The 27965-nt window shown below is 43.3% G+C and overlaps 7 protein-coding genes across 7 annotated transcripts; 5 read left to right on the top strand and 2 right to left on the bottom strand. All coding sequences in view use genetic code 12, as the record gives it.

Moving 5' to 3' along the window:
* Nucleotides 1–108: 108 nt before the first annotated feature.
* Nucleotides 109–2865, bottom strand: CXQ85_003755 (OPT family small oligopeptide transporter; the record flags this gene model as incomplete). The annotated part of the gene is made up of 1 exon (XM_025487389.1): nucleotides 109–2865. The coding sequence occupies one exon, from the start codon at nucleotides 2863–2865 to the stop codon at nucleotides 109–111; it is 2757 nt and encodes a 918-aa protein (XP_025344405.1).
* Nucleotides 2866–5200: 2335 nt separating this feature from the next.
* On the bottom strand, nucleotides 5201–6561 carry CXQ85_003754 (uncharacterized protein; the record flags this gene model as incomplete). The annotated part of the gene is made up of 2 exons (XM_025487388.1): nucleotides 5201–5505; nucleotides 5535–6561. The coding sequence occupies 2 exons, from the start codon at nucleotides 6559–6561 to the stop codon at nucleotides 5201–5203; spliced, it is 1332 nt and encodes a 443-aa protein (XP_025344404.1).
* Nucleotides 6562–8162: 1601 nt separating this feature from the next.
* On the top strand, nucleotides 8163–12902 carry CXQ85_003753 (uncharacterized protein; the record flags this gene model as incomplete). The annotated part of the gene is made up of 1 exon (XM_025487387.1): nucleotides 8163–12902. One exon carries the CDS (start codon nucleotides 8163–8165, stop codon nucleotides 12900–12902), a length of 4740 nt encoding a protein of 1579 aa, XP_025344403.1.
* A 1341-nt stretch (nucleotides 12903–14243) lies between these two features.
* On the top strand, nucleotides 14244–16970 carry CXQ85_003752 (OPT family small oligopeptide transporter; the record flags this gene model as incomplete). The annotated part of the gene is made up of 1 exon (XM_025487386.1): nucleotides 14244–16970. One exon carries the CDS (start codon nucleotides 14244–14246, stop codon nucleotides 16968–16970), a length of 2727 nt encoding a protein of 908 aa, XP_025344402.1.
* A 1363-nt stretch (nucleotides 16971–18333) lies between these two features.
* CXQ85_003751 (OPT family small oligopeptide transporter) lies at nucleotides 18334–21066 on the top strand (the record flags this gene model as incomplete). Its single annotated transcript, XM_025487385.1, has 1 exon — nucleotides 18334–21066. One exon carries the CDS (start codon nucleotides 18334–18336, stop codon nucleotides 21064–21066), a length of 2733 nt encoding a protein of 910 aa, XP_025344401.1.
* A 1617-nt stretch (nucleotides 21067–22683) lies between these two features.
* CXQ85_003750 (OPT family small oligopeptide transporter) lies at nucleotides 22684–25425 on the top strand (the record flags this gene model as incomplete). The annotated part of the gene is made up of 1 exon (XM_025487384.1): nucleotides 22684–25425. One exon carries the CDS (start codon nucleotides 22684–22686, stop codon nucleotides 25423–25425), a length of 2742 nt encoding a protein of 913 aa, XP_025344400.1.
* A 249-nt stretch (nucleotides 25426–25674) lies between these two features.
* On the top strand, nucleotides 25675–27222 carry CXQ85_003749 (uncharacterized protein; the record flags this gene model as incomplete). The annotated part of the gene is made up of 1 exon (XM_025487383.1): nucleotides 25675–27222. One exon carries the CDS (start codon nucleotides 25675–25677, stop codon nucleotides 27220–27222), a length of 1548 nt encoding a protein of 515 aa, XP_025344399.1.
* Between the last annotated feature and the right edge of the window lie 743 nt (nucleotides 27223–27965).

Here is a 27965-nt window from a genome sequence, read left to right as displayed (position 1 = left end):
GCACAAAATACATTTTTTTAAAGATAAACGACACTTTCCTGGTCTATAATAACGACATAGCCAGAAGCCATTAAAACAAAAACATTAGAAATTAACAGGGAAGTGCAATCAAGGGAAGTTACCTCTCCTAGGGCCAAAGTATCCGTCTGGAGCGTCGACTGTAGCATTAAGTCTCCTAGGAGAATAGTAATCGAGCACGGTAGAGTTCACATCGTTACCCCACCACGAGATGGAATAGCCATGGTAGTGGACAGCGAAAAAGATAATGATGGCACTGAAAGCAATACCTCCTCCAATACCACTGGCAAGGATATAGTTATACTTCTCCCACCAGGCAGTATATCTCTTTCTAACCCAGTACATGGAAGCAAAACCAACGTAAATAGATGGCGTAGCATAAGACAAGTTGTAAGGAGCGTAGCCCATCATACCAACACTGAAGACAATTGGATGGAAGTACTTGCCAATGAGAGTTCTTCCGTAGTACTTCTTAAGGGCCCAACATGGGATAACCAAAAGGAAACCGATCAAGAAACACCACTGGAAGATAGGGTAAAGTCCACCGAAAACCTTCTTTGGACCAATGACACCCCAGATAACAGAGGCTGAGTAGATAGTAGTGGAGCCTGGACAGGTGAATCTTTGTGGCTGTAATGGAGTACACAAGTCCTCCACGGTATTCAACACAAGGTTGACAGTACCTGTGGCAACTAAACTGTGGACGAGAACGGAAAGTATTTGAACTCTGAAAAGTGCTCTTGGAGCAATTCTCCAGTAGTGTGCTTGCTTTTGGTTGGTGATATAATTCTCGGCTTGAACATCAATGTTGGTACCCAAGGTCTTGACAAAGTTCAAAGCAATACCGTTACCTGGCAAGGCGTAGCCAATAATCATCTCGAGCAAAACATTAATGGACAAACTGCTTCCTGTTGAAGCATAAACAATGAGAAATGGAAGCAAGAAGACAAAGTTCAATCCAAGAGCGAAAAAGATAGTCCAAACTGGGGTCTGCAAATCATAAACCTGAACGTTAATAATAGCAAGAACCACACAAATGACTAAAATGATAGTAAACCACCATTCTGGAACTTCAGGGTATCTCTTCATCGAGGTACTGAAGGGATCTTCGAAACCATCGTAAGTGGAACTTCTCTTTTTGAAGTTGAAGGATCTTCCTAAACCAACAAGAGCATCCTTAATTTTCTTCCAGTCAGTCAAAAGCACGTAAAAGAAGTTCAATGGATACAAAGCAAGGAAAGTTCCATAGACAACGAGATCTGCAGCAGTGTAGAATGGTGGACCCAAAAGCTCATATTTCTGTTGGTCGAGTTGCTTGTTCTCTCCCAAAATAGCTGTAACTGAGTATGGCTTACCTGTGTTGGAAAAGATACGGTTTGTGTTAATTGGCAAGTAGGCGGTCCATTTGTAGTTTGTCCACCAAAGACCTGCAATGATGAAAAGCGCAGAAACGGTTCCCAAGTACAGATTCAATTGTGCGAAGAAAGGAACAGCAAATCCACTAGTACCAATCAAGTTGAAGTCAAACGAAGTGATTGGGTTAAGTCCAAGTCCTGTGAATGATCCCGTGATGGTTGCCACATTGAAGTTTTCTGGCGCAGCCCAAGAGATCCAATTGAAGTACGTGAGAGCATTGAAAAGGACATTTGGAATCCAGAAGTACACAAAGGAAATACCAAAGACAATGAAGAAGAAATAGTATCTGGAAATCTTCCAACCGTTGATGTTCTCCTTCTTTTCTGGTTTAGTCAAGGCTTTGTTAACTGCAAGTGTAGGAAGAATGGTTGGCCAAACTGCTGTGACAGGGTAAATGACGAACTTACGGAAAATTCCCGCCAATCCAAAACCCAAAAAGTTGGAAGCAAAGACAAGAAGAATCTGACCACCAAAATCGAAGTCAGGGTTGTTGTAGAACATTTCTAATTTCTGGGTCACAATGAAGTACGAGGCATAGACACCTCCACCACTGACACTGTAAAACAAGGTGGTCAACATCTGCTCTTTATGACTCCAAGGGCCAGGGTTAAGATCAAGAGTCCATCTCCAAACCTTAAACTTCTTAGCAGGAAGAATCTTAGAAAGAAGCGTACCCAATGGATAGACAAAAAGTTGCACCACACTTGAACCCAAACCAATACCAGGCTGCCTCTCGGTGAAGTACTGGTTAATAAAAGTTCCAATAATAACCCAAAGTAATCCAAGAAAGTAAACTCTGACTGTCTCACAAGGTGTTTCTGGATCATCAAAAGGATCAGTGACGGCCCTAACTTCTGGGTAAGGTGACCAGAAAGCAATCAAACCAGCTTCAGTTCTAGCCTGTAAATCCCAATCAAAGATAGTGTTCCACTTGGCAGGCTCATCGGATTCAACAGAAAGCTCATGAACAATTGCATCTTCCTTTTCATTAGAACTCAGATCGTTCCTGGCTTTCCCAGATGATAAGGAGCCAGCTTTTTCAGACGATTCGTAAGACACCTCAGAGGACTGGTACTGAGCAAGCAGCTCAATAAAGTCATAGTACTCAATACTGATGTTAACATCATCTTTATGATCCTCCAAGAACTTCTGAAGCACAACTGAGGCTTCGTTAATATCAAGATGGGCAACCTTGTCAATCATGAACACTGCACTGGGAGGTAAATCATCAAGGTCCTCAAGATTCTCCTGTTCAATTCTCTTAAGGATATAGAACTTCTGGTCCACAGTAAGCTCTCCCAAGGAATCTCTCAACCCAACATGTTGTCTGTTGGCAGCATCCACGTCGATTTCGAAAGTCTCAGGGTCTCTCGTGTTATGGTCACTAGTAATGCTAGCAATACCAACAAGAGGATTTTCTTTCTCAGACATTATCAAGTGATGAAGAAGTGAAAAATTGATGATTTTCAAGGCCTTTTATAATCTCTTCTGAACTTAGAAGATTCAGCCACAGCTTTTTTGAAATGGTTGCAAAATATGCAACGAAAGCAAATGCAACAATATCCTTTTGTGGAATATCATGCATGGTTTTTTAAATTGAGAGATTTATATGATTCCCCCAATTTTGATTTGGCAATGATAGGCTGTCTTTATTATCTTTTTAAGAATACCAGAGAGAAGCCCATTTTGGCATCCACTTAAAGCATGTCTACATTTCTGGTACATCCAACATGTAAAAAAAAAGAAAAAAAATTCCAGTAAAACAAATACAATCAAGACGCCTTGTGTTGAGTGGTGATGCCATAGATGATGCAAAGATGATTTTCTGAAAATAACCGCAAATTAGTCTCACCACAGAGCCCTTCGTTGCCAAGACTCCACCACACTTTGACAGCTGCCGACAAATACCGCTAGCAAGAGTGGCTCCTGAATACCATTGTGCTAGTTATTTTCTCTTTTTTATGAATCTAACAGATTTGTCTTTAGTAGAGATGTGCATCACGTAAAGACTTCTTCATCTCCAGAGTATCGTAAAAAGTGAGGCTTTACAGCTCCGCAATGCGATGGTCCAACCACAGCACCGAACCGATAGAGCCGCATGGATAATGGATAAGCGCCCGGCAGCTTCAAACACTTTTCTTCTTGTTGTTTTCCAGTGATCACCATTCTTGACAGAGAATGACTATTGACGTCGCCAAGGAAAAAGCAGGAGCAGTACAAGTCAATCAGCAACCACTTGACTACTCTTGCAGCGTTCTAAGGGCACGGAAGGGTGTAATCAACAGTTAAATTAGTTCTTTGAAAATTTGAAATTTACCAAATTACCATGGTGCACAAGACGGGGTCCCTTGATTTCTGTGGTATTTTCGCTGGTAGGTGGTGTATTAGATCCTTGTGACTATAGCCACAGTTCCAGGTTCACCAGTTCATACAGTTCTGTTAGCGGCAAAGTTGCCTGTCATTAAATCTTGGCACAGGGGAACGACGTCAAAAAGTGTGAAAATTTTCTTGGGTCCTTTGAAAACGACGTATTACTCTTTCTGCGTCGGCTTGAACTGGAAGTTGAACAGCCGATGGATGAAAAGCGGGATTGAAGAAGGTCTTCAGGTGATAAACTAGCCTACGAAAGAAGTAAAAGAAGAGAAATGAGTTGCCTTGGTCCAGTCAAAGCACTCAACTTGATTAAAGCCGGCATAATAGTTGACGCAAAGGAAGTAGGAAGATTCTAACCATCTCGCTTAATATCTCCTTCTGAAATACTATCCCACCAATAAACGGCGCAAGTTTGTAAAAGGAAGCTGCTATCTGTGGCGCTTCCCGTGAAATGAAGCGCCTTGCATCAACTATTCGCAGCCTAAAGCAATACTCACTCAACTCGACGTTTAGATTAGACTGGTGAGATGATGTTCAGAATATCTAAAGAGAACATTCTTTTATTTAATTTTGTTAAATTATCGGAAATATAGCAACCTCTGGAAAGTAGCAGTCAGATAGTAGTTGTAGACTCAAGAACGAAGCTAGCAAACTCAAGGGTATTCGTCTATAGGACACTCACAAGACTAACCAGGCTTCTAAACGCCGAGTGAACCACATCTTTGATTTTCCTTTTTTGGTAATGTCGGCCCGTAGGGATCAAGCTATCTTTGATTGTTGGATTGGAAGGAATTGCCGCATATCGGAGCCGTGCGCTTTTTAGTGCCTTAGCGCTGAGTTACAAACTGGAGAAAAAAGGCACCACAATTACAAGTTGATGTAAGTTGCATAAGGCGGGTCGTACTGAGATGATTAAGCCGCTATGGAATCGTGTTATTCGATGCCCGCCCACTGGTGAAGACACAAACTTTTTTTTTTTTTCATTAATGAGTACAACGAAATGTCTGAAAGTTTCGTAGCTTCTTGGAGATATTCCTGTTTTTCTAAATTGACCTGGAGCGCAACCATTGGCACCCTTGCTCAAAGCACCTCTCGTATCCTCAGCTCCTCATCCGAGAAGATAAGCATGATGATAAAAGAAAGTATGGTTTGAGTACTTGGAACCTGACAGATCAACGAGCAATCTCTCTGCCTTGCCAAAACGTTTGTTAACCGATCCAAAGCTACAATCAATACTCGAGATCACGCTGGAGACCGGTCCACATCTCATAAATACCTAATTCACTGCTTGACTGCCCCAAAATGCTTAACTCTTATAAGTTTTAGCCTTGATTATACTCAAGAGCAGATATATTGCCTGGTTAGATGCTACTGCAAAAGCCTCATCCCCCAATTACGGAGTAATCTCCCGGTTATCTTCATCGCTCAAGTCGTCAAGCTCAAAGTTCTCGATATCATTTGCAGAAAGGTTAGCATAACCGTCCAATTTGGTAAGCTCTCCATTCTCGTCGTACCCGACCAATCTCAAGTACAATGTAAGAAGCATTTGCATCCACAAATAGATCATGAAGCCAGCACCACTGACAACCAAAATATAGGAAGAGTGGTCGGCACCCAAATCGTGTACCAAGTTGAGTTGTTCTTCATTAGCAGACATGAACAAGATACCCGAAAGCACCAAACTGAAAGGGGAATGTGCTGAAATGCAAGAATCTTGCCGTTGTCACTAGCACCATTATCCTTTAGCAAGAAGCAAATCTCGATTATTCTTGAAAGCCCACCAGACATAAGAACGAGCCCGAAAAGTCCATGGACTTTTGTGGAGATCACCAAATGCTGCGAATGCTCAGACATGGCCCAACCGGTATAGATCAAGAGCAACGCTGGCACCACAGATCTGTTATTATCTTTTCTGGAGAGCCACATTCCTAGGAGCCCACCGCACCACCAGATGATACCCATGGATGTGTGCTGGTAGTCGCCATGATTCCACTCTTCTCTGCCCCATCTATGTTCTGTGAAAGTGTTAACAATACCCCAAAGGCACATGATAGAGGAATCGTAAAACTCTTGACTTTTAACGTTAGGGTCACCATTAAGTCTGCGGTGATTTCTGATCCACGGAACCATAAGGACCCAGGCCAAAACGAAGCCATACAAGATAAACGACGAGCCCATAATGCCATGAGCAATACATTGTCCAGTAGCCTTATTATAACAGAATCCAAAAAGGGCAACCGGTGCCATACAGACACGCACCCAGCCTGTCAATGTTGAAGTAAATGCCAATGTCTTGTAGGCACGAATGGCCACTCTGGAAGGAGTCGAGTAAGCGTTCTTAGCCTTCTGGGGCCAGAACTTGTTCATCACAATATTAGACCCATTAATCAAAGTCCCCAAAAACACAGTCACTCCTAGTTCCCAGGTCAAAAACCAGCCTGTACCTGTAGATGTCCTATTCTCATGGTTGTCCACGTTGTCTGGAAACTCCAAAAACAACGACTCAAACAAAGAGTATGCAAAAGCAACAATATGAAGCACCGAAGCCAAGTGGAAAACCTCGGCAAACGCCAACACTGACGCCACCGATGGAAGGATCAACAGTAAAAATAACGTGAGGATCCAATGGAACGTCTTTGAACCCGCATTGACCGGATGGAACTCCACCTTCTCGCCCATATCCATGTCCATGCCATCAGCCCACGCTAGAGCTGCAACGAGCACTAATGGTAATATTCTTTTAGCATAAGTCATTGGTGGTCTGGAAAGATCGTAAGGTCTTGGGTTGAAAAACCGAGCCTCCGAGATGTATGGGTGTGGCAGGAAGAACCAGTGTTAGAAACGTCCACCATCTGGGAATAGGGAGAGTTGTTGGATATACTGGATTTGGGGTCTTATGGGTCGTTGGAGTAGATGGTTTGGTTACTGGAGTGGCTTGTTTTGTAGTTGACGCGTAGAAGCTCTGTTTGTGGTATCTCAGTGAAGACAAGAGTAACACGACTTGGACTGAAAAATGAGGGCAAAGAAGCGAAGTAGTTGGAATTTTGGATAAGGGATGCTTTAAGATCATCTTTGGATTATTTGTGTGCTTTGATTGGCTCTTATTGTTGCATTTGGTTGTGGTTCACCGTACTACGGTGATAGAGTAACGCAGAGAGCATTAAGTCCAATGTGGGACTCCAAATTGGGAGAAGTAAAAGAATAGTGAGTAATAGACTGCTTAAAAAATGTTGAAACACATGCTTTTGTCAGGAAGGACCATGGATAGCGTTCAATGTCTACAGTGGATACGCTAGTGGGCCAATGGGATGGGCTTCTAGACATTGGACTTCCTAAGACCATAAGTGTACAAGTAAGGTTTTATGATGTCAAGTTCAATGTTTATAGCATTTGACTTTGTTATCAGAATCCACACTGATATCGATGACGTCAAGTGAATTCGTCAGTGGGTTGGAAGTTCATCAGAAGTGGCCACCCGTTTGAAATATCAAACTTTTATCAAATAAACAGAAGCAAGATGAAAAAAGACTGGGGCTTAGTTCAACTTCCTACGGCTACTTTAGTGCTTTGAAGGCTTGAAGGTCCCACCAAATGCACACCTGATAAGTTCCTGGGTCACCTAAATACTCAACAACTGGCCCTGGCAGGGAAACACTCCCCCAAAGCTCTCATCTCGCTCTGCATTTTTCCTCGGATTATATATCTTTTTCATGGCAATTGGCCAACTTCAAGTGGCCCTATCGGCTCGGAAGCCGACCACAGTAGTGTGGCTCATCTAACCGCATAAACGAGGCACCGAGGTGCATTATCTACCTCTAACCGGCTTTGTCCATTTTCCGCCACAAAAGGGTGAAATGGGTGGAAGGTGAATAAACAATAAGCAGCTGATAATTGGGTTATTCTTCCACTCACGGCTCCGAACGACAGGTGTGGACCGACTGTCAAAATTGATAAGTTGCGTTTATGAAGCCGCACGTACCGATTTAACCGCCATATACTTATCAGAAATGGATGTGTCAGCTTGGTTTCTTGGTCGATGCTCTGGTAACCAAAGATTTGAAAAGATATTTGGTCGTGAAGAACTGATAAAAAAGGAAGCTACATCTATTTGAAGTATTGGAACAGAAGGGTTTGTTGCTACAGCTAATAGTGAAAATTGTTGAGGGTGGACGAAGTTACACAAAACGACTAAATCAAATTGGGGTCCACAACTGGCACGGCACCAAAACGCAGACCTCAGGGGTTTATCATTTCCAACCCTGGGTGCCTTGACGATTTTCATATAAAGGCTTTGACTTGCTTGTTGGTGGCTACTCCAAAACTAACTAAATTTTGATTTGGCAGTTTCTTTCACCATGGCTAGCCCAGAATGTTCATTCAGAGGGTCGCTATATCAACCATTAGTCGACCCACACAGGAGTGCCCCAAACCCTTGTTTTGTCGCTTCTACTTCTACTATTGCCCAAGGCCTTCTGGGCGTGTTCGTCTTAGTTCAGATCTTGTTGGTATTCTATACCCATTATGGACCTCACCGGATCAGGTACTCTTTTGGTAATGCTTTATCCACGAGAAGTGTTGGTTTATTTCAATTAGTACGCGTACTGTTGGCCTTGCTTCATGGTACTCTCCTTCTTGCCTTGACTCACACTCTTTATGAGAATAATGCTAGACTAGTGACTACTCAATTAGCTCTAGTGCTGCTGGTTGTCACCTTTGCCACGGTTGTACCTCTCCACGTTTTGGAAGTCACACGTTCTGTGGTTGGCCACGGCTCGTTATTATTGTACTGGTTCATCTCGGCATTACTGTTTTCTATCATCACAGCGATTGATTTGTTTTCTCCCCATAAAGTGTTCGTTCCTTCTTCAGGTAAGAAAGCAGCTTCTTTTACTTATACCCTCGAGTTTTCATTGATTATAATATCGACTATCAATTTCATTCTCGAGAACCATTATTATTTGCCTTCGAAGGAGCTCTTGGAGTACTTTGACTTGAATGGATGGGATCCTTCGACGGTTAAGAATCTCGTTGAAACTCTTCTCTTCACCTGGGTGACGCCCTTGTTGGGAAGAATCCAAGCAAAGGATTCCTTCGAAAAGGACGAAATTCCGAATGTTGCACCTGGCTATGCAAATGATGTTTTGTTCCAGAACCTCGAAGCAGCTTGGAACAATGAGATCAAAAGGGCTACCTGGTGGAGAGATCGAAGAGTTTCAAAGAGCAAGGAACCCACCGAGGAAGAACGCAAAATCAAGCCCTCTCTTCTCCTTGTGATTTTTAAGCTCAATTGGTCCAAAATTATTGCTGCAGCGCTTCTTAGATTCGCCGATGTTTTACTTTCGACAGCCAACCCCTTCTTTGTGAAGGCCTTCATCAAATTCTTTGCTCTGTACACATTTTTTAAAGGATCAGAGCAAGGACCCCCACTCATACAAGGATTTGCGTTGGCGTTTGGTATTTATGGTATATCTGTGGCAAAATTCTTAGCTGGAAGTGTTGCGGAAGTCTTGTTTTCAGAAGTTGACTTCGGCGTACGTTCTGCTCTTATCACTTCCACTTACGAGAAAGCTATCAAGTTGTCACCGGAGGCAAGAACACACAAAACTGCCGGTGAAATCATCAATCATGTCTCCATTGATATAAATGGTGTATCTTCATGGCTTCACCAGGCGTCATCTGTTCTAGTTGCGCCGGTACGCTTAGTATTATCGCTAGGTGCGTTATACAAACTTCTTGGAAACTCTACATGGGCGGGCTTTGGAGTTATATTGGTGTTATCACCAATTTCGTCCGTAATGGGGTTTTCCCTTGCATCGTTATTCAAGGCGCAAATGGAGTACAAGGACAAGAGAATCAAACTCACATCAGAGATCCTCAACTCCATTAAGTCACTCAAACTCTACTCCTGGGAGAAGCCTATGCTCGAAAAGCTCAATAAGGTGAGAAACACCGAAGAGCTCCAGTACCAGAAAAGAATTGGAGTAAACATTGCTGCTAGTCAATTGGTGTGGGAAAGTATTCCTGACTGGATCACGTACACTGTGTATGCTGTTTATGGTATTTACAGCAAGCTGCCTCTTACGCCAGACATAGTGTTTTCTTCTTACTCGCTTTTCAACCAGCTCCTTCAACCTATCATTATGATTCCCTTCTTGCTTATCAATCTTCTCCAAGTGCGGGTTCATCTGTCTCGATTGGAATCCTACTTCTCCTTGGATGAGTTGAACACGCCATTTAATCACACCAACAAGCCATTGAAAGAGGGAGATGTCAGTGTATCCTTGAAGAATTCCTGGTTCTTTTGGACTCAAAAAGACGCCGATGACTCTGAGAATGAAACAAGCTATGCATTGAAGGATATAAATTTTGAAGCCAAAAAGGGTCTGTTGACCTGTATTGTTGGTAAAGTGGGATCAGGAAAAACTACCCTTTTGAAGTCAATTATCGGAGAGCTCCCCACATCAAGCAAAAGGAGTCATCTGGAGGTAAATGGAAAAATTGCTTATTGTGCTCAAAATGCTTGGATCCTTAATGCAACTCTTAAACAGAACATTCTTTTTGGCAAGCGATTCAACGAGGCTTTCTATAATAAAACAATTGAAGCTTGTCAATTGCTACCAGACCTCGAAGCTTTACCGAAGGGTGATGCAACACTTGTGGGTGACAAGGGAATATCTCTCTCAGGTGGCCAAAAAGCCCGTCTTTCGTTAGCTAGAGCGGTTTATGCTAGAGCAGATATTTATTTGTTGGATGATGTTTTGTCAGCGGTCGATTCGTACGTTGGAAAGAAAATTATCGATGCTGTATTGTCATCCAAGGGTTTATTGGCTTCAAAGACGATTATTCTTGCTACCAACTCTGTCAAGGTTCTTAAGGAAGCTGGCCAAATTTACTACATCAGTAAAGGAGAAATTCTTGAGCACGGATCTTACAAAACTGTTATACAACAAGGAGGAGATTTAGCTACCCTTATAAAGGAGTTTGAAGAGGAGTCAAATAATCATGCTTCAGAAGGAGAAGAAGAAGAAGAAGCATTTAATGAAACGAAAACCCTGGATGCTGCTCCTTCTGCCCCAATTTTGTTGTCAGACCTGAGTGGTTTGTCCCATGACACTATTGTGCCTTTGAAAAGAGTAAAGAGTAATCAGACAATTGGAAATGCGTCATTAGTATCGTTTGGCCATGTCTATGCGGATGACAATCAACCCACCAAAGGTGAAGATGACGAAGATAGTACCCAAGAAAAGAAACAATCTGGAAGCGTAAAAGCCCGGGTCTTTCTTGAAGTTGCTAAAGCTAGCAAATACCAGTTTGTGATTCTATGGGCTGTCGTGATCTCCCTAGCAGTAATTATTGGTATCTATCGTAACTTGATCTTGAAGCTGTGGTCAGAAAAGAACGAGAAGTCAGGGGAAAATGTTCAATTGCGCTTCTATCTTTCATTGTATGCTGCTACAGGTGTGCTCGTTGCACTTATCAAACTTGTTGGAAGCTATGTCTTATGGGCTTTCTGTGCTTTGAATTGTGCCAAGTTCTTTCATGATCGAATGGCCCGCAGTGTTATAAAAGCCCCAATGTCATTCTTCGACACTACTCCAATTGGACGAATCTTGAATAGATTTACCGACGATGTTTCAGTCCTGGATAGCCTGGTCCTTCCTTTATTCGGATACTTATTTGAAGCCGCAATCCTGACTTTAATTCAGGTTGCCACGATATTGGTAAACTTACCGGGATTGACCATTGTGGTCTTGTTGCTTTCTGCTCTTTTCCTTCAATACAGAAAGTGGTACATTCCAGCTTCAAGAGAGCTTAAACGTCTTCAGTCCACGTTGAAGAGTCCTATTTTCTCACATCTTCAAGAATCTATTGACGGAACTGAAACGTTGAGGGCGTACAGTGAACAAGAGAGGTTCAAATATCTCAGCAGAAGGTTGGTTGACGACGTTACCAGAGCTTCACTTCTTTCCGTGAATGTCAACCAATGGTTGTCGATAAGGCTTCTGTCTTTATCCTCAATCATTGTATTAGCTTCTACAATACTGTGCCTCCTTACCTTGTTGACGAAGCATCCCCTTTCTACCGGAATGGTTGGCTTCCTTTTAGCCTATGCGGTATCTTCTACTAGTTCGCTCGATATGATTATCAGAATAGCCTCTAGTGCTGAAGTCAACTTGGTATCGATCGAAAGGTTGATTGAATACGCAAACTTGCCCCAGGAAGCTCCAGAAGTGATCGAAGACCATAGACCACTAAGTAATTGGCCAGCTCAAGGAACGATTAATTTTGATAATTATTCAACAAGATATAGAGCTGGACTTCCTTCTGTATTGAAAAGCATTAACGTTCAATTCAAGCCGTCTGAAAAGGTTGGAATCGTGGGAAGAACTGGAGCTGGAAAAAGTTCCCTTACCTTGGCACTTTTCCGTTTGATAGAAGCCACTGGTGGTACCATCAACATTGATGGGATAGATTCGAGCCAGATCGGTATTGCTGATTTGAGAGAAAAGCTCAATATCATTCCACAGGATGCACATGCTTTTGCTGGAAGCGTGAGAGAAAACTTGGATCCATTCGGCAGATACAGCGATGAAGAGTTATGGCGTGTTCTTGAATTGGCTCACTTAAAGGATCATATTGAGTCTTTGGCAAAACCTTCCAAAGATGATGCTGAAGATGCTAACAAAGATAATGAAAATGAAGAAAGCCGTGATCAGAATGGCCTCGATGCCAAGATTTCGGAGGGAGGCTCCAACTTATCTTCAGGCCAGAAACAGTTATTGTGTCTTGCTCGTGCTCTTTTGAAGCCTTCCAAAATTTTAGTTCTCGACGAAGCAACCGCTTCAGTTGATGTGCAAACAGACAAGATCATTCAAGAGACCATAAGGAAAGAGTTCAAAGATAATACCATTATCACAATTGCTCACAGGTTGGAGACTGTGTTAGATAGTGACAGAATTCTCGTGCTTGATAAAGGAGAAGTGAAAGAGTTCGACACACCGAAAACCCTATTGGCCAATAAATCGAGTGAGTTTTACTCCTTGTGTAAGGAGGGCGGTTTCATTGACGATAAGGGTTTGAAGAAATCAAGTTGAGCGACAAACTTTATTTAATTTTGATCAGTAATAAAATATTCTATACTTAGAACTTAGAAATAGGAAACGGGAAATTCGTTAGCGGGATCACTGTTTAATTCTGTGTCACATCATTCCCCAAACGAGCTACCCGAAAAGCTTTGCATGGTCAGTTCCCAAGCTAAACATTGTGATACACTATTCTTGTTGGTATCATAGATTCGTACGTCACCCTTTGCTTTCGCTAATCATACTACGTCAACTTTTGCGGCCGTGCAACCAAAGGCTTCATTCTGGTACATTTTCGTTATCAAATATGCCACTCCTGTCAAACTTTCTTGGCGCTGTAAAAAGTCTTGGCGTTTCTGTCAAATTTGACGCACGACCCACCGCTAACAAGTGGTATAAGTATACTGGAGTGTATATTCTTTACCCACTCTGCGCCAGATAAAGGCTTTTTTTTATCAGTGTTTTTCTCCTCTGATCGCGGTCAAAGGCTTATTTAGGCAATTTTTGTGTGAGGTCGCCCATTTTGAATGCAAGAACAGTGCGTCAGATATCACCTCATAAGATAAGAAGCTGGATATCGGAAACACAAGCAAGACGCCGTGGATTTTTTGACATGTATTCCAAATTCTTGGCAGGCGAGTGCTTGCGCAGATTGACATGAAAGTAGACGTTTTTTTTTTTTAAGGGACGATTACTTTTAGTTTCTGGGCAACGTTGAAAATAGCCATTTTGACACTTTGTCTGGCGAAGAAAATAAAATGACGTTCATGAACGGTATCTTTAGTTAGATAGATTTCTTTCTTTTACGTATTGTAAGCCTCCAATTTTCTACTCGTATGTATAAGGAGCTTGTTCTCTTGCATCAAATTCAGCCTCTCGGTACGGGAATTATGAGCAATGGAATTGCAATTCCACTGCCACGGCTACGATTTTCAAAGCCGAAGTTTTCATTCATTTCGATGCAGCTCATGCATGGCAATTAACACGAAAGACATGGATTTCCTAAGCGACACCATTATCGAGTTGGTTGTTGGCTTGATATCAACTGTTTCTACCATTACAGTGTTCGACAGTCGTAGGGAACCGGATATATTCGTATGAATCATAGAAGTGGTGAGATAGATAAGTCGAATAAACCTTGATTCATTCTGTTGTAAACGTGATTTTCTTTGTGGGCCTACAAATGCTCATGCTACTAAACCATATTAGGCGCCTCAACCTCAACCAGAGCAGCTGATAAGAGGCTGTCTCCGTACGGCTCCAGCTTATCTCTGAAGAAAAATTATCATCAATGGATAAATAGAACAGGATTTGACACCAAAAATTATTTCTAACACTACCAACTAAAGCGCTATGACTGAAAAGATTGACGCCTTAGTTAGTATCAGAAGTGGTGAAAGGTTCGCTGCTGAGAACCATGAAGCTAATTTGAACGCTATTACTTCGCAACCACTTTCAGTTGGTGATGTGGCAGAGACGTTCAATTCCGATCAAAAGTTTTATATTTTGCAACGCTTAGGCTATGAAAACCTTGATACCTTTGATGATTTACCACCGGAAGCAGTCTTTATGATGGAGAAGATAGCTCTGTTGGATATAAATGAAGCTGTTGAAATACTCAGAGAGTCTTTAGAGACCTTCGATGGAGATCTTAATGTGCGCCAAGAGTCACTCGATTTCATTGAGAAGTTGGTAGCTTATGATCAAGCTGGAGAAGTCACTACAACGAAACAAAAGATTGCTGAGAATTTCAAGAAATCTGATGTGAAAGAGTCTGTTGTGTCGGTTGACGAAATCAGTAGTGGGGTCTCCGAGGATGATTCTATCACCGAAGTGTTTGACTGGAACTTACAGGCCAAGACGGAAGCAGGGCTTATCGCATTTTGGTCTATCTATCCCGAAGTGAGATCTGTCACCCAACCATTTGACGATCCTTCTACGCCTTGTGAGACGTTCCGTGTTTACTTCCTTGGTCTTCTTTGGACTGTCATCGGTTCGTTCATTATCCAGTTTTTCTCAGAAAGGAGACCTGCTATTGGATTAGGTACTTCTGTCGTACAGCTTTTCCTTTTCCCATGTGGTAAGTTTTTGGAGTATGTTCTTCCTGCTTGGGATATCAAAATTTGGAAGTGGAAGTTCAACTTGAATCCAGGTCCTTGGAGTGGAAAGGAACAGATGTTGGCAACGCTTACCTATTCTGTTAGTGGAGGTGCTATCTACGTTTCTTGGAATTTGCACAACCTTATGTTGGATCGTTACTACGGTGTAAAATGGGTTGATTTTGGATACCAAGTTCTTTTGACGTTAGCCACAAACTTTATGGGTTTCGGCTTCGCAGGTATTGTTAGAAAGTTTGTGGTTTATCCTGTCAACTGTCTTTGGCCTAGTATCTTACCCACCATTGCTCTTAACAGGGCCTTGTGTCAACCTGAGAAGAAGAGTAACATCAACGGATGGAAAATTTCAAGTTTTGTATTCTTCATGCTCACGTTTGGTGGGTCGTTTGTTTATTACTGGGTTCCAGACTACTTATTCACTGCGCTCAGTACGTTCAATTGGATCACTTGGATTGCTCCAGACAACTTCAATGTGGCAGTCATCACTGGTATGCAAACTGGACTAGGAATTAACCCAGTTTCTAGTTTCGATTGGAATATTTTGTCGTGGACCGGTCCTTTGAACGTTCCCTTTTTCTCCACTTTGAACAACTACATTGGAATGGTCATTGCTATGTTCTGCATTATCGGTGTTTGGTGGTCAAATTATAAATGGACAGGCTACCTTCCTATCAATTCTAACGCCTTGTTTACAAATACCGGTAAGAGCTATGCTGTGACAGCAGTCTTGAATGATAAATTTCTTATTGACGAGGAAAAATATCAGAAGTACGGACCTCCATTTTATTCAGCAGCTAATCTCGTTAATTATGGAGCCTTCTTTGCCATTTACCCATTCACCGTTTTTTACACCTTGATCATGAACTTCAAGCAGATCAAGTTTGCCGCAAGCGGGTTTGTTAAAATGTTCAAGAACAGAAGGGTTTCTACCTACGATGGTTTCAATGACCCATTCAGCAGATCCATGACCAAGTACAAGGAAGTCCCAGAGTGGGCTTTTAGTATTGTTTTGGTTATATCAGTGGTGTTTGCTATCTTGGCAGCAACCTTGTATCCATCAGATGCTCCTGTTTGGACCATCTTCTTTACGTTAGGTATCAACTTCGTGTTCTTGATTCCTTTATGTATTGTCTATGCTACTACTGGTACGACTTTTGGACTTAACGTTTTGGTTGAATTGATTATTGGTTACGCTATGCCTGGTAACGGTTTGGGTTTGAACTTCGCTAAGGCTTTGGGTTATGTCATTGATGGCCAAGCAGAGAACTATATCACCAACCAGAAACAAGCTCACTACATGAGAATTGCACCTAGGGCGCTTTTCCGTATTCAAATGATCTCTGTGTTCATTCATTGCTTTGTTGCCTTGGGTACCTTCAACTTGCAGCTTTCTACAATCAAGGACTACTGTGACCCTCAGCAACCTCAGAGATTCAGTTGCCCTTCGGCTACTACATTTTACTCCGCCTCGGTCTTGTGGGGTGTCATTGGTCCAAAGAGAGTTTTCGGTGGCCTTTATCCAGTTTTACAATGGTGTTTCTTGATCGGCTTCTTGTTGGTGTTCCCATGTGTTTTGATCAAAAAGTACTTTGGAAAGTATAAGGTGGTGAAATACTTCCACCCAGTGGTCTTAATTATGGGGTTCATAAACTGGGCGCCATATAACTTGAGTTACTACACTCCTAGTCTTATCCTTTCGTTCGTGTTCATGTACTACATCAAGAAGAGGTATACTGCCTGGTGGTCCAAGTATAACTATATCCTCTCTGGTGGTTTGTCTGGTGGTATTGCGTTCTCCAGTATCATTATTTTCTTTACCGTGCAATATACCTCAAAGTATATTAGCTGGTGGGGTAATGAAGTGAACCTGTATGGCCTTGACTACGTTGGGCCAAGAAGATTCAATGCTACTTTAGAGGCACCAGACGGATACTTTGGTCCTAGGTACGGCGAGCTTCCATAAACGTTAACATATAATATGTGAACCCAGAGCTTATAATTTAATATCTTGAATAATTTAATGGTAAGATTTTTAGTAGGGCTTTGTAAGCCTAGGATTATGATCAATATTTGCAACCAGCCGGCGTCGGGTTGCTTGCGGCGGTTATCAGCGAATAGACGACTAGCCGAGGAAGCAGCATGATAACGCTGGAGCCATACGCGGCTCCATGTTCAACGTAGGCTCAGCACATGAATAAGCGAAAAAATACTTCTTGGCAATTTTGACAGAGTCTTGGCATAAGTATACCAGGGCGGTCGGAATTGTTGACGACTGACCGCGTTGCATGAAATAGCACATTGTACATCTTCTTCGAGAGGTGTTTCACTCAGCGGTGTTTTTTGATATCGAGTCTTATGGCTTGATAAAATCATCCAGTTGAAGAAACTACTTGTGAAGCTTGATTGATAGTACTATAATACCCCTGATATGTTTTTCGTGGCGTCCAAAAAAGCTATTTTGAAAGATGTTTGCATCAACGTGAAAGAAAAGCTTGGCGGGCAGTGCTTTTTGTTTCAGAGCCGTGCAGTGGAGCCATTCGCTGATAAGGAATAGCAAAAACGTGGGGAAACGTTAGCTGGGTGACACAAATGTCTTTATCAATTTGTGTTGAGAAAAGCCAAGGAAGTGGGGTTGTTGTCCATGGATTGACTGATTTCTGGGTCAACTAAACTTGCGAAACCTTTCACTTCAGGTTCAACTGGACTTGGCAACGTTCAGAACATAAGTGTATAGTTGTAAGAAGACTACTTTGACTGTAATTCGAGGTTCTGTTGATCTCCTCAATATGATTTCCTATTTTCGTAAGACTCGATGAAACAGTACGCTCCGATAACGGAACTGCAGTTCCAGAGCCACATCTATTTGAGGAAAGCATGGCATGATATGGGGCATTCGCTTGCATTAAAGCCACGAAGAACCACATTTTACGACTGTTTGCATGAAAAGGGTTATCACTTTTGTGGCTCTACAGCTCCAGAATCAGCCGTGCAAATGTTGATCTCAGGGAGAACAAATCATGATTACTTACTTTCATTTGTAGGGCACCAAATACTGTTTCATGTCAAGGAGAGGTTGGAGAATAGTGGTGCCTACCTGTTGACACGACCTCCGCACATAATTGTGGAGCTTGTTCTTCTTTAGTGGCATTTCCAAGAAAATACAATATGCTCAAGCGGCTTTTCCGTTTTGTACTTCTCCAAAAGCTATTTCAAATTTGATAAGAGACGCCTCAAATTTCAGAAATGGCGCTATCTCTTAATCCTGTAAAAGGATAAATAGATGGTCATTAGAACCCAAAATCAACTCTTCAATCAATATTGCAACCATGTCTGAGAAGATCGATGCTCATGTGAGCATTGAAAGCATTGGAAAGTCAGCTTCTGGAAACAATGATGTTGATTTGAATGCTATCCAGTCTAAACAAATTACACTTGGTGATGTTGCTGAGGAGTTTACCTCTGATCAAAAGTACTACATTTTGCAGCGTCTTAATTTCGAGAACCTCGACTCTTTCGAAGACTTGCCAGCAGCCGCTGTTTACATGTTGCAGAAGATAGCCGAAATGAGCCCTGATGAGTCTGTTAAAGTTCTCAAGCAAGCTCTTGAAGAGCATAATGGTGACGTCAATGTCAGCAACGACACCTTAGACTTCTTTGAAGCCTTGTTGAACTACAAAGAAGCTGGAACAATCACTTACGCTGATGAAAAATCCTCGGGAGGAATGGCGAAATCCGAGGTTCAACAAACAGTAGAGTCATTGGAAGAAACCTCTTCTGGGTCTATCGCTTATGACAAATCTAACCCAAATGTGATCTTTGACTGGGACTTGCAGGCAAGAACCGAAGCAGGTATTGTTGCCCACTGGTCTATATACGAAGAGGTCAGATCTGTTGCTCAACCTTTCGATGATCCCACAATTCCCTGCGAGACATTCAGAGTCTATGTTATTGGTTTGCTCTGGACAGTCATTGGCTCCTTCATTAATCAATTCTTTGCCGAGAGAATGCCTAGTATTGCATTGGGAACAGCTGTCGTGCAGCTTTTTATTTTCCCTTGTGGTAAGCTCATGGAATTGGTTCTCCCTGCCAAAGAAGTTAAGATCTGGAATTGGTCTTTCAACTTGAATCCTGGTCCTTGGAGTGGAAAGGAACAGATGTTGGCAACACTCACTTATTCCGTTAGCGGTGGCACAATCTATGTTTCATACAATCTTCACAATCTCATGTTGGACAAATTCTATGGAGTCCCTTGGGTTGATTTCGGCTACCAATTTCTTTTGACTTTGAGTACCAGTTTCATGGGATTTGGTTTGGCTGGTATCGTTAGAAAGTTTGTTGTTTATCCTGTGAACTGTCTCTGGCCAAGTATCTTGCCAACTGTCGCTCTTAACAGAGCTTTATGTCAACCCGAAAAGAAAAGTAACATCAATGGATGGAAGGTTTCAAGTTTCTCGTTCTTCTTGATTGTGTTTGCTGCATCCTTCGTCTACTTTTGGATCCCAGACTACTTGTTCACGGCCCTTTCCACCTTTAACTGGCTCACATGGATCGCCCCTGACAACTTTAACTTGGCTACTATCACTGGTTCGAGGACTGGTATGGGTGTCAACCCCATCACCTCCTTTGACTTCAACATTATCTTGTACAGCAATCCATTGAACCTCGCTTTCTACACCAATCTTAACTACTACATTGGAGCTGTTCTTGGAATGTTCTGTATTGTTGGACTTTGGTGGACCAACTACAAGTGGACTGGCTTTCTTCCAATTAATTCGAACGCTTTGTTCACCAATGAAGGTAAACGTTACTCTGTCAGCTCTATCTTGGGCGACGATTACCTTTTGGACAACCTGAAATACGAGAAGGTTGGTCCACCATTCTACACTGCTGCCCAGCTCGTTTCCTACGGTGCTTTTTTTGCCATGTACCCGTTCACTGTCTTTTACGTGGGGCTTACGAACTGGAAGCAAATCGTGTTTGCTACCAAGGGTTTTATTAAAATGTTCAAAGAAAGGAAGGTTTCAACCTATGATGGTTTCAATGATCCATTTTGCAGATCCATGAAGCATTACAAGGAAGTACCTGAATGGTGTTTTACCATTATCTTGGTCATTTCCCTTGTACTTGCCATTTTGGCTGCAACCTTGTATCCAGAAGCTGCCCCAGTCTGGTCTATTTTCTTTGCCTTGGCTATCAACTTCGTTTTCTTGATTCCAATTTGTCTCTTCTACGCTCAAACTGGTTACGCCTTTGGCCTTAATGTCTTGGTCGAGTTGATCTACGGTTACATTAACCCTGGTAACGGTTTGGGTCTTAACTTCGTGAAAGCATACGGATATGTCATTGATGGCCAAGCAGAAAACTACATCACAAATCAGAAACAAGCACATTACATGAGAATTCCTCCAAGAGCCCTCTTCCGTTTACAAATGATTTCTGTCTTTGTGCATTGTCTTGTGCAATTGGGAACGTTTAACTTGCAGGTGAACAGCATCGAAGACTACTGTGACCCCAAACAGCCTCAGAAATTTAGCTGTCCGCTGTCAAGAACCTTTTACTCGGCTTCCATTTTGTGGGGTGTCATTGGTCCAAAGAAGGTTTTCGGTGGTCTCTATCCTGTTTTGCAATGGTGCTTCTTGATTGGCTTCTTGTTGGTGTTTCCTTGTTTCTTGTTGAAGAAGTACTACGGAAGACATCCTCTTGTGAAGTACTTCCATCCTGTTATCCTCATGCAAGGCTTTATTTTGTGGGCGCCATATAATTTGTCTTACATCACTCCTGGTCTTTACGTGAGTTTTGCTTTCATGCATTACATCAAGAAAAAGTACACTGCTTGGTGGTCCAAGTACAACTACATTCTTTCTGGCGGGTTATCCGGAGGAATTGCTTTCTCGAGTATTATTATCTTTTTCTCGGTCCATTACACCAACAAGTCTCTTGACTGGTGGGGAAATAACGTGAACAGCCAGGGCCTTGACGCCATGGCTCCTTCCAGATTGAACGCTACATTACAAGCTCCAGAGGGGTACTTCGGCCCAAGAGTCGGCAACTTCCCATAATCTAATTCTTCTATTTAGTTCAATTATACGAAAAAAAGCCGTGCTACTTTCCACATTTCTTCTGCAAGAGTGCTTCTCCAACACATGGAAGCCGCCATGCTTTGCCAACTAAACCAACGATTGTTCAAGCCACACGCGTATACCCGGTGATGTAAGCCAGAGCTGAGCCTTCATTGTCTTACCACGATGCCAAGCATACCATGGCATCCCCATCCATAGATAAACCCCCAATGGGTCATTCCCAGCCAGTTCTGTGAAAGGCATCTCGGGCATAACTACCATAACTTAACCGCCCACGCCAATATTTACCGTTTCAGAAAACTACCCCAGGTTTTCCACCACTCACCTCCGCATTCTTGGACCATCAGCAACAAAGAACCGCTTCTTATCCACCCCACATAGTCCTTTGACGCAAATCGTGCCACGCAATTCCACAGATACCGCTTTGACAGTGCATTGTTCCCCACAAAAGGAAATCAACAGCCACCACGTCGAGGAGATACTGGCGGATGTCCGATTGTGAAATTAGCCGCGTCACATCAGGGCCACACGCAACGAAACCACCGAGTCATTGGCTCATCTGGTGGTGATAAACGCCGCATCACAAAAGCACTTGCATTGGTTCCACCCATGCAGCAACTGTGGATGAGAAAGTAATCTCCATCATCAAGAAAAAAAAAAAAAAAAGAAGGGGAAGGTAGTTCTACTTTGCTTGGCTGCGTTGACAGGGTTCGCTTGACAGCCCTCGTGGTGCTTGGCAAAAGTGTCTTTCTGTATGCCACTGACAGCACCAAGCATTCGCGAAAAGCATCCCCAGAACCTCCATCAAACCACTACCCAACCACTACCCAAGCACCTCCTCCAGTTTCACGACATGCTGCCGCTCATCAAGATAAGAGTGTACAAATCGAATTCCATAAAGTGGCTTATATTTGGAAGCGAATGCCGTACGTGTGGAAGGCGTGCCTCGCACGGCATTGGTGCACCGGTACCGGCCTGTTGTGGGCATATGGAGCCGATGTCTGAGACCCTGGGGCAGATCTATTAGTGGCAGTAGATGGAGGGTGGAAGGCCATACGTGGACGCTAGTGCACGGCTCTTATTGGCGCGACAGGCAAAAGGGAAAAAAAGGGAAACAGGAAAGAAGTAGCGTGTTTGACTGTGCTTTTCTTTTTTGTGGTTTACTCATCCTTTGACTTTTTCGCTTTTGGTCAAGTGCGTCGACATCATGCAGCCTCACACCACCAACATATCAACGCTGCTTTCAAGACAAGTGTAGTGGGAGAAGGAGGTAAAAAAGAGAGAAAAAAAAGACATCCCTAAATATCCCACCATACGCCAAAGCCTTTACTAAAAAGACGAAAACAGCTTTCGCCGCTAAGCATGCGTTGCTTGTATGTCTGTTTGAAGCAGCTCGGTTATGCGCGTCAGTTGGTACCGCATGAGAATTGGTTGCGTGAAGTCAATTGCGTGAAACTGGCCTCGATTAGCAGATAAAGCTCGTGAGTCCACTATGGGTGTGGCTTGCGTTTTCGTATAAAAACCCCGATGGGGCCCCGATAATTGTACGATTTTTTTGTTTTTCTTGTTTCTTTCTTTCTTTCATCTACATTCCTCATGGCAGAAAAAGTCAACCCTATAACAAGCGTCACCAGCGCTGGGAACAGACTTGACGCTGCTGATCATGAACTAGACATTAATGCTATTACCTCGAACCCGCTTTCGCTTAACGAAGTGGCCGAAGCGCTTACTCTGGACCAGAAGTTCTATATCTTGAGGAGGTTGGAGTTTGGTCACCTTACTACGTTTGACGACTTACCGCCAACGGCTGCTTTCATGATTGAGAAGATCCAGACCTTGGATATCCTCGAGGCTGAAGAGATCTTGAAACAGTTCTTGAAGGACCACGATATGGATCTTAACATTCCAAACGAAGAAATCGATTTCGTTGAACTTCTTGTGAAGAACTCTCCTACTGCTGGCACTTCTTCCCCAAAAGTTAAGACCATGGGGTTTTCAGATTTGGAAAAGGAAAACAGCCACAAGGAGCACACTGCCGTTAACGAGCTGGTCTCTCTTTCATCTCTCGAGTCGATGGATTTCCGGAAAGTGTTTGACTGGGAGTTGCAGGTGAAGACCGAGGCCGGTTTAATTGCCTACTGGTCTCCATATCCAGAAGTTAGATCTGTTACCGACCCATATGATGACGCCTCAACGCCCTGTGAGACTTGGAGAGTTTACGTTCTTGGAATGGTCTGGGTTGTTATTGGTAGTATTATCAACGAATACTTCTACAACAGAAGACCAAGTATCAGTTTGAGGTCGCTGGTTGTGCAGCTTTTCCTCTACCCTTGCGGAAAGTTCCTTGATACTGTCATGCCTAAAAAGAAGATCTCCATTTGGAGGTGGACCATCGACCTCAATCCTGGCCCTTGGAGTCATAAAGAACAGTTGCTTGCGACGCTTTGCTACAGTGTCAGTGGTGCAGCTGTTTATGCCAGTTCTTTCATTACCCTTCAGAAGCTAGACATGTTCTACGGTGAAAATTTTGTGGACTTTGGTTACCAGATCCTTTTGGTGCTTGCTTCCAACTTTATGGGTTTCGGTTTGGCCGGTATCTTCAGAAAGTTTGTCATCTACCCAGTCCACTCCATCTGGCCTACCATCTTGCCAACGCTCGCTCTTAACAAGGCCTTGGTTCAGCCTGAGAAGAAGGAAAAGATCCACGGCTGGTCTATCACCAGGTACCACTTTTTCTTTGCTGTTTTTGCATTTTCTTTCTTGTGGTTCTGGGTTCCAGATTACTTGTTCACTGCTCTTTCAACATTCAACTGGCTCACATGGATAGCACCAGATAACTTTAACTTGGCTGCCATCACAGGAATGCAATCTGGTTTGGGTCTTAACCCCATTTCTACTTTCGACTGGAACGTTATGAGTTTGAATTCTCCGTTGGCCATTCCATTCTTTGCCCAGTTGAACAACTGGTGTGGTATGTTTCTTGGCTTCTTTGTTATTGTTGGTCTTTGGTGGTCTAATTATAAGTGGACTGGTTACTTGCCAATCAACTCGAACTCCATTTTCACCAACACTGGTGAATACTATGCCGTTAGATCGATTTTGCTGGAAGACGGTACTCTTGACCAAGCCAAGTACGAAGAGGTTGGTCCACCATTCTATACTGCCGCCAACTTGGTTACTTACGGTGCATTCTTTGCAGTTTATCCATTGAACGTTGTTTACGTTCTTCTTACTGATTACAAGAGACTTTGGTTTGCCATTGTCGCTATGGTGAAGTCCATGAACTTCAAGAAGAAGACTTCTGCTTATGACGGATTCAACGATCCATTCTCGAGATCCATGACAAAGTACAAGGAAGTGCCAGAATGGGTGTTTTTGATTGTTTTGCTCATCAGTGTGGTCTTTTCGATTATCTGTGTCAAGGCATACCCCTTGAACACCCCCGTATGGACCATCTTCTTCGCATTGGGAATGAACTTTGTGTTCTTGTTGCCTTTCTGCATTGTCTACTCCACCACCGGTACTGCTGTTTCCATCAACGTTTTGCTTGAATTAATCATTGGTTACGCTCTTCCAGGTAACGGTACCGCTTTGAACTTCGTCAAAACCTTGGGTACTAATATCGATGCCCAAGCCGAGAACTATATCACCAACCAGAAGCAAGCTCACTACTTGAGAATCCCTCCCAGAGCCTTGTTCCGTGTCCAGATCATCTCCAGTATCATTTACAGTTTTGTGTCTGTGGGTATTCTTAACCTTGCTATTGAAACCATCGAGGACTACTGTCAGCCACACCAGGCACAGAAGTTCTCGTGTCCAAACACCACCACGTTCTACTCTGCATCTGTCTTGTGGGGTGTGATTGGTCCAAAGAAGGTCTTTGGCGACCTTTACCCTATCTTGCAATGGTGCTTCTTGATTGGCTTCTTGCTTGCGTTCCCATGCTGGGCCCTCAGAAAGTACGGAAGAAGAACCGTGGTTGGCAAGTACCTCCACCCAGTTGTCGTGACGTTTGGATTCATCCAGTATGCGCCATACAACTTGAGTTACTACACGCCAGGTATGATTCTCTCGTTCATCTTCATGTACTTCATCAGAAAGAGAATGACCGCCTGGTGGGAGAAGTACAACTACATTCTCTCCGGAGGAATGGACGCTGGTGTTGCTTTCTCCAGTATCATCATTTTCTTTGCTGTACAATATAACGCCAAGACGATAGACTGGTGGGGCAACAACGTCAACACCAAGGGTCTTGACTATGTGGCTCCATCCAGACTCAATGCTACACTCCATGCCCCAGACGGCTACTTTGGTCCAAGAATCGGACACTTCCCTTAAACACCCCTAAATAGGATTCCAAAATATAATATTCACGGTTACTAAACTAGTCACTAGTCTAAGCCTTGGTCATGGAAAGGCCTTATCAGGTAGTCCATATTCCTGGCGCGCCTGCTTCCCCAAGTGACTATATAAGGCCCGTAAATAGTGAGGTACGGCAGATGTCATAGGACAGGATGCGTATATAAATTAGCCGAATCCACACGGGCTGGAGCTTTTATTCCGTATTCTTTCATTCCTTTTCTTCTTATGGGCCGTTCATACGAATTCAAAATAAAGCTAGATTCGCCTGGGAAACAATTCAGACCGGGCGATGCAGTTACTGGCAAAGTTGACCTCCAGGTGATCAAGTCAATCACCGTTCGGGACATCAATGTGACGTTGAGAGGCGTGGCAGAGTCTGCCAATTACACTTATGTTACCAATTACAACGCGGTGACAAGACGACACGAGCGCAGGAAGATGACCAACTCGATCACGTATCATTTCTTTGCATACGGCGTGAAGGTGTTCCCGCCGCCTAATCTTCAGCAGCACGGGCTGGCTGGCGAGTATACGTTGGCTGAGGGCCAGTATAGTTATCCGTTTGAGCTATCGTTTCCGTCTGGGCCGGTGGAGGCGAAGAGCTCGTCTCATTTCGACGTGAGCCGTACGTACATGTCGACGCCGCTGATGTTTATGCCGCCTTGGGCCAACCGGGGCTCTGGCAGCGCAAGCTCAATGACAATATCGCTTCCGCCTGCTTTCCGCATGTACAGAGACTACGACGACCATGCCATTGTGGATTACGTTCTAGAAGCCCATGCCGACCGGAAGGGGTTTCTCAAGTCCGACTTTAGCGATAAACAGCTACTCAGGTTCTCTCCGAACCTAGATTCGGTGATGTTTTCTTTTGCTCCAATAACACAGAATGGTGTTTTCATTCCCAACTACTTTCAAGGCGCCTCGAGGCTCAAGTTTGAAATTGGCAAGAGCAAAAGGCACGAGGGGAAGAGTTTCTTCAAGCGAGTCTTTTCCTCCAGGTCGCTCAAGGTGCCTTTCGAGATTGTGGGTGAGTTTAAACAGAGAAACGCTGTTCTGTATCCCCAGGGCCAAACCAGCAGGGTCTTGCACCAGGGAGATAATCTCGCCGATGTGCTTGACTTGAGAATCTACACACCTTTCTCTAAGGATGCTCTCCAACGGATTTTGATCGGCGAAGAAGGGAAGAAATCTGGTCCTGTAGCACCGTTATCTAATCTTTTGATTAAGGAAATCTCTGTAACATTGGGCCGTGATATCTATTATCAGGGTATTGAGGAACAAAGGACCAAGAATGAGGTTAGTGTTGGAAAACAAGCTTTCAAGAACGAATTTGAGCTTTCTGATTTCGAGGAGGTGGACTACCGGGGTTCGGACATCTTCCTGAAGATCAAGCAGGACTACGCTGAACATTACCAATCTGGAAAGGCATACATGCTTGAAATTCCTCCTCAAATGTATGCCTTTTTGTTATCGTGTGATGCCCAATCCTTTTCAGCGCCTAACATTCTGTGTGACGTCCTGCTAAAGCTTAACTTTCTGTTAACCACCACGGAGGAGAATCCAAGTATGGCCAGAATTATTTGCGAGACCCCAATTGTCTTCCTTCCTGGTCGTGTTAACACTGGTGGTTCAGATCTGTTTGTTCCTCCGGGTGGGCCGCCTCCAGCTGTAAATGGGGAACTTTCAACCCCATTGGGCCCACCGCCACTGGGCAGTGAAATCCCCGAAGCAGAAGAGCTACCATCGTATTCTGATGTAAAACATGCCAGTTGAAATACTAACTGTTATCGGAGAGCAGGACTCTCCGATCATCAAGCCCTACAACTTCACGTTCTGTTTTTATTTGTCGATGAGCCATTTGGCTGCAATCGTTTTATGAATCTCATGCCACAATAGACAATCGTTTATGAATACAAATTATAAGAAATCGCCTTACGTTTGTAGACATATCGTATTATACTAAGACTAGAGAGGTGAATAGCATACAGAGAGTACCCACCACAAACCAAAGTATCCGAAAAAGCATCAACCTGGTGAAACCTGAAGCCAAACAGCCATAAAACAGTCACTTCTTTCCCAACCTCATGCTCTTTTTCCTCTTGTACATCAATTTGAGACACAACAGCCACAGTTCATTCCCCACCCAGCCTCTTATCTAGGCGAGCGGCGCACATAGAGTCATACATAATGCTACACTTCAGCCACTTGCTTAAGCCACATTCCAACAAACAATCCACAAAACAATACATATTCAACTTCACAACCAAAAAATAGATCCAAAAATCCAAAAATCCACCAAATCCACCTTCCTGTCCCACCCCATTCTCTTCCTCGGCTCGTCAGACACTTATCAGCCGCGCTCCCAGTTAAGCTCTGCAGACCAATCACTTGGGTGACTTTTCACGCAGCTCGGTTATGCCCAGTACTTATATAAGAAGCATATAATTGTAAACAATTGAAGGGGTAAACCGACTTTGTTTTACAGAATGGAATCACACAACCTCTCCATAAACCTT

The sequence above is a fragment of the Candidozyma haemuli genome (genome assembly GCF_002926055.2).
Source record: "Candidozyma haemuli strain B11899 chromosome Unknown F_2014730914, whole genome shotgun sequence".
NCBI lineage: Eukaryota > Fungi > Ascomycota > Pichiomycetes > Serinales > Metschnikowiaceae > Candidozyma > Candidozyma haemuli.
This window is presented reverse-complemented; position numbering and strand designations above follow the sequence as displayed.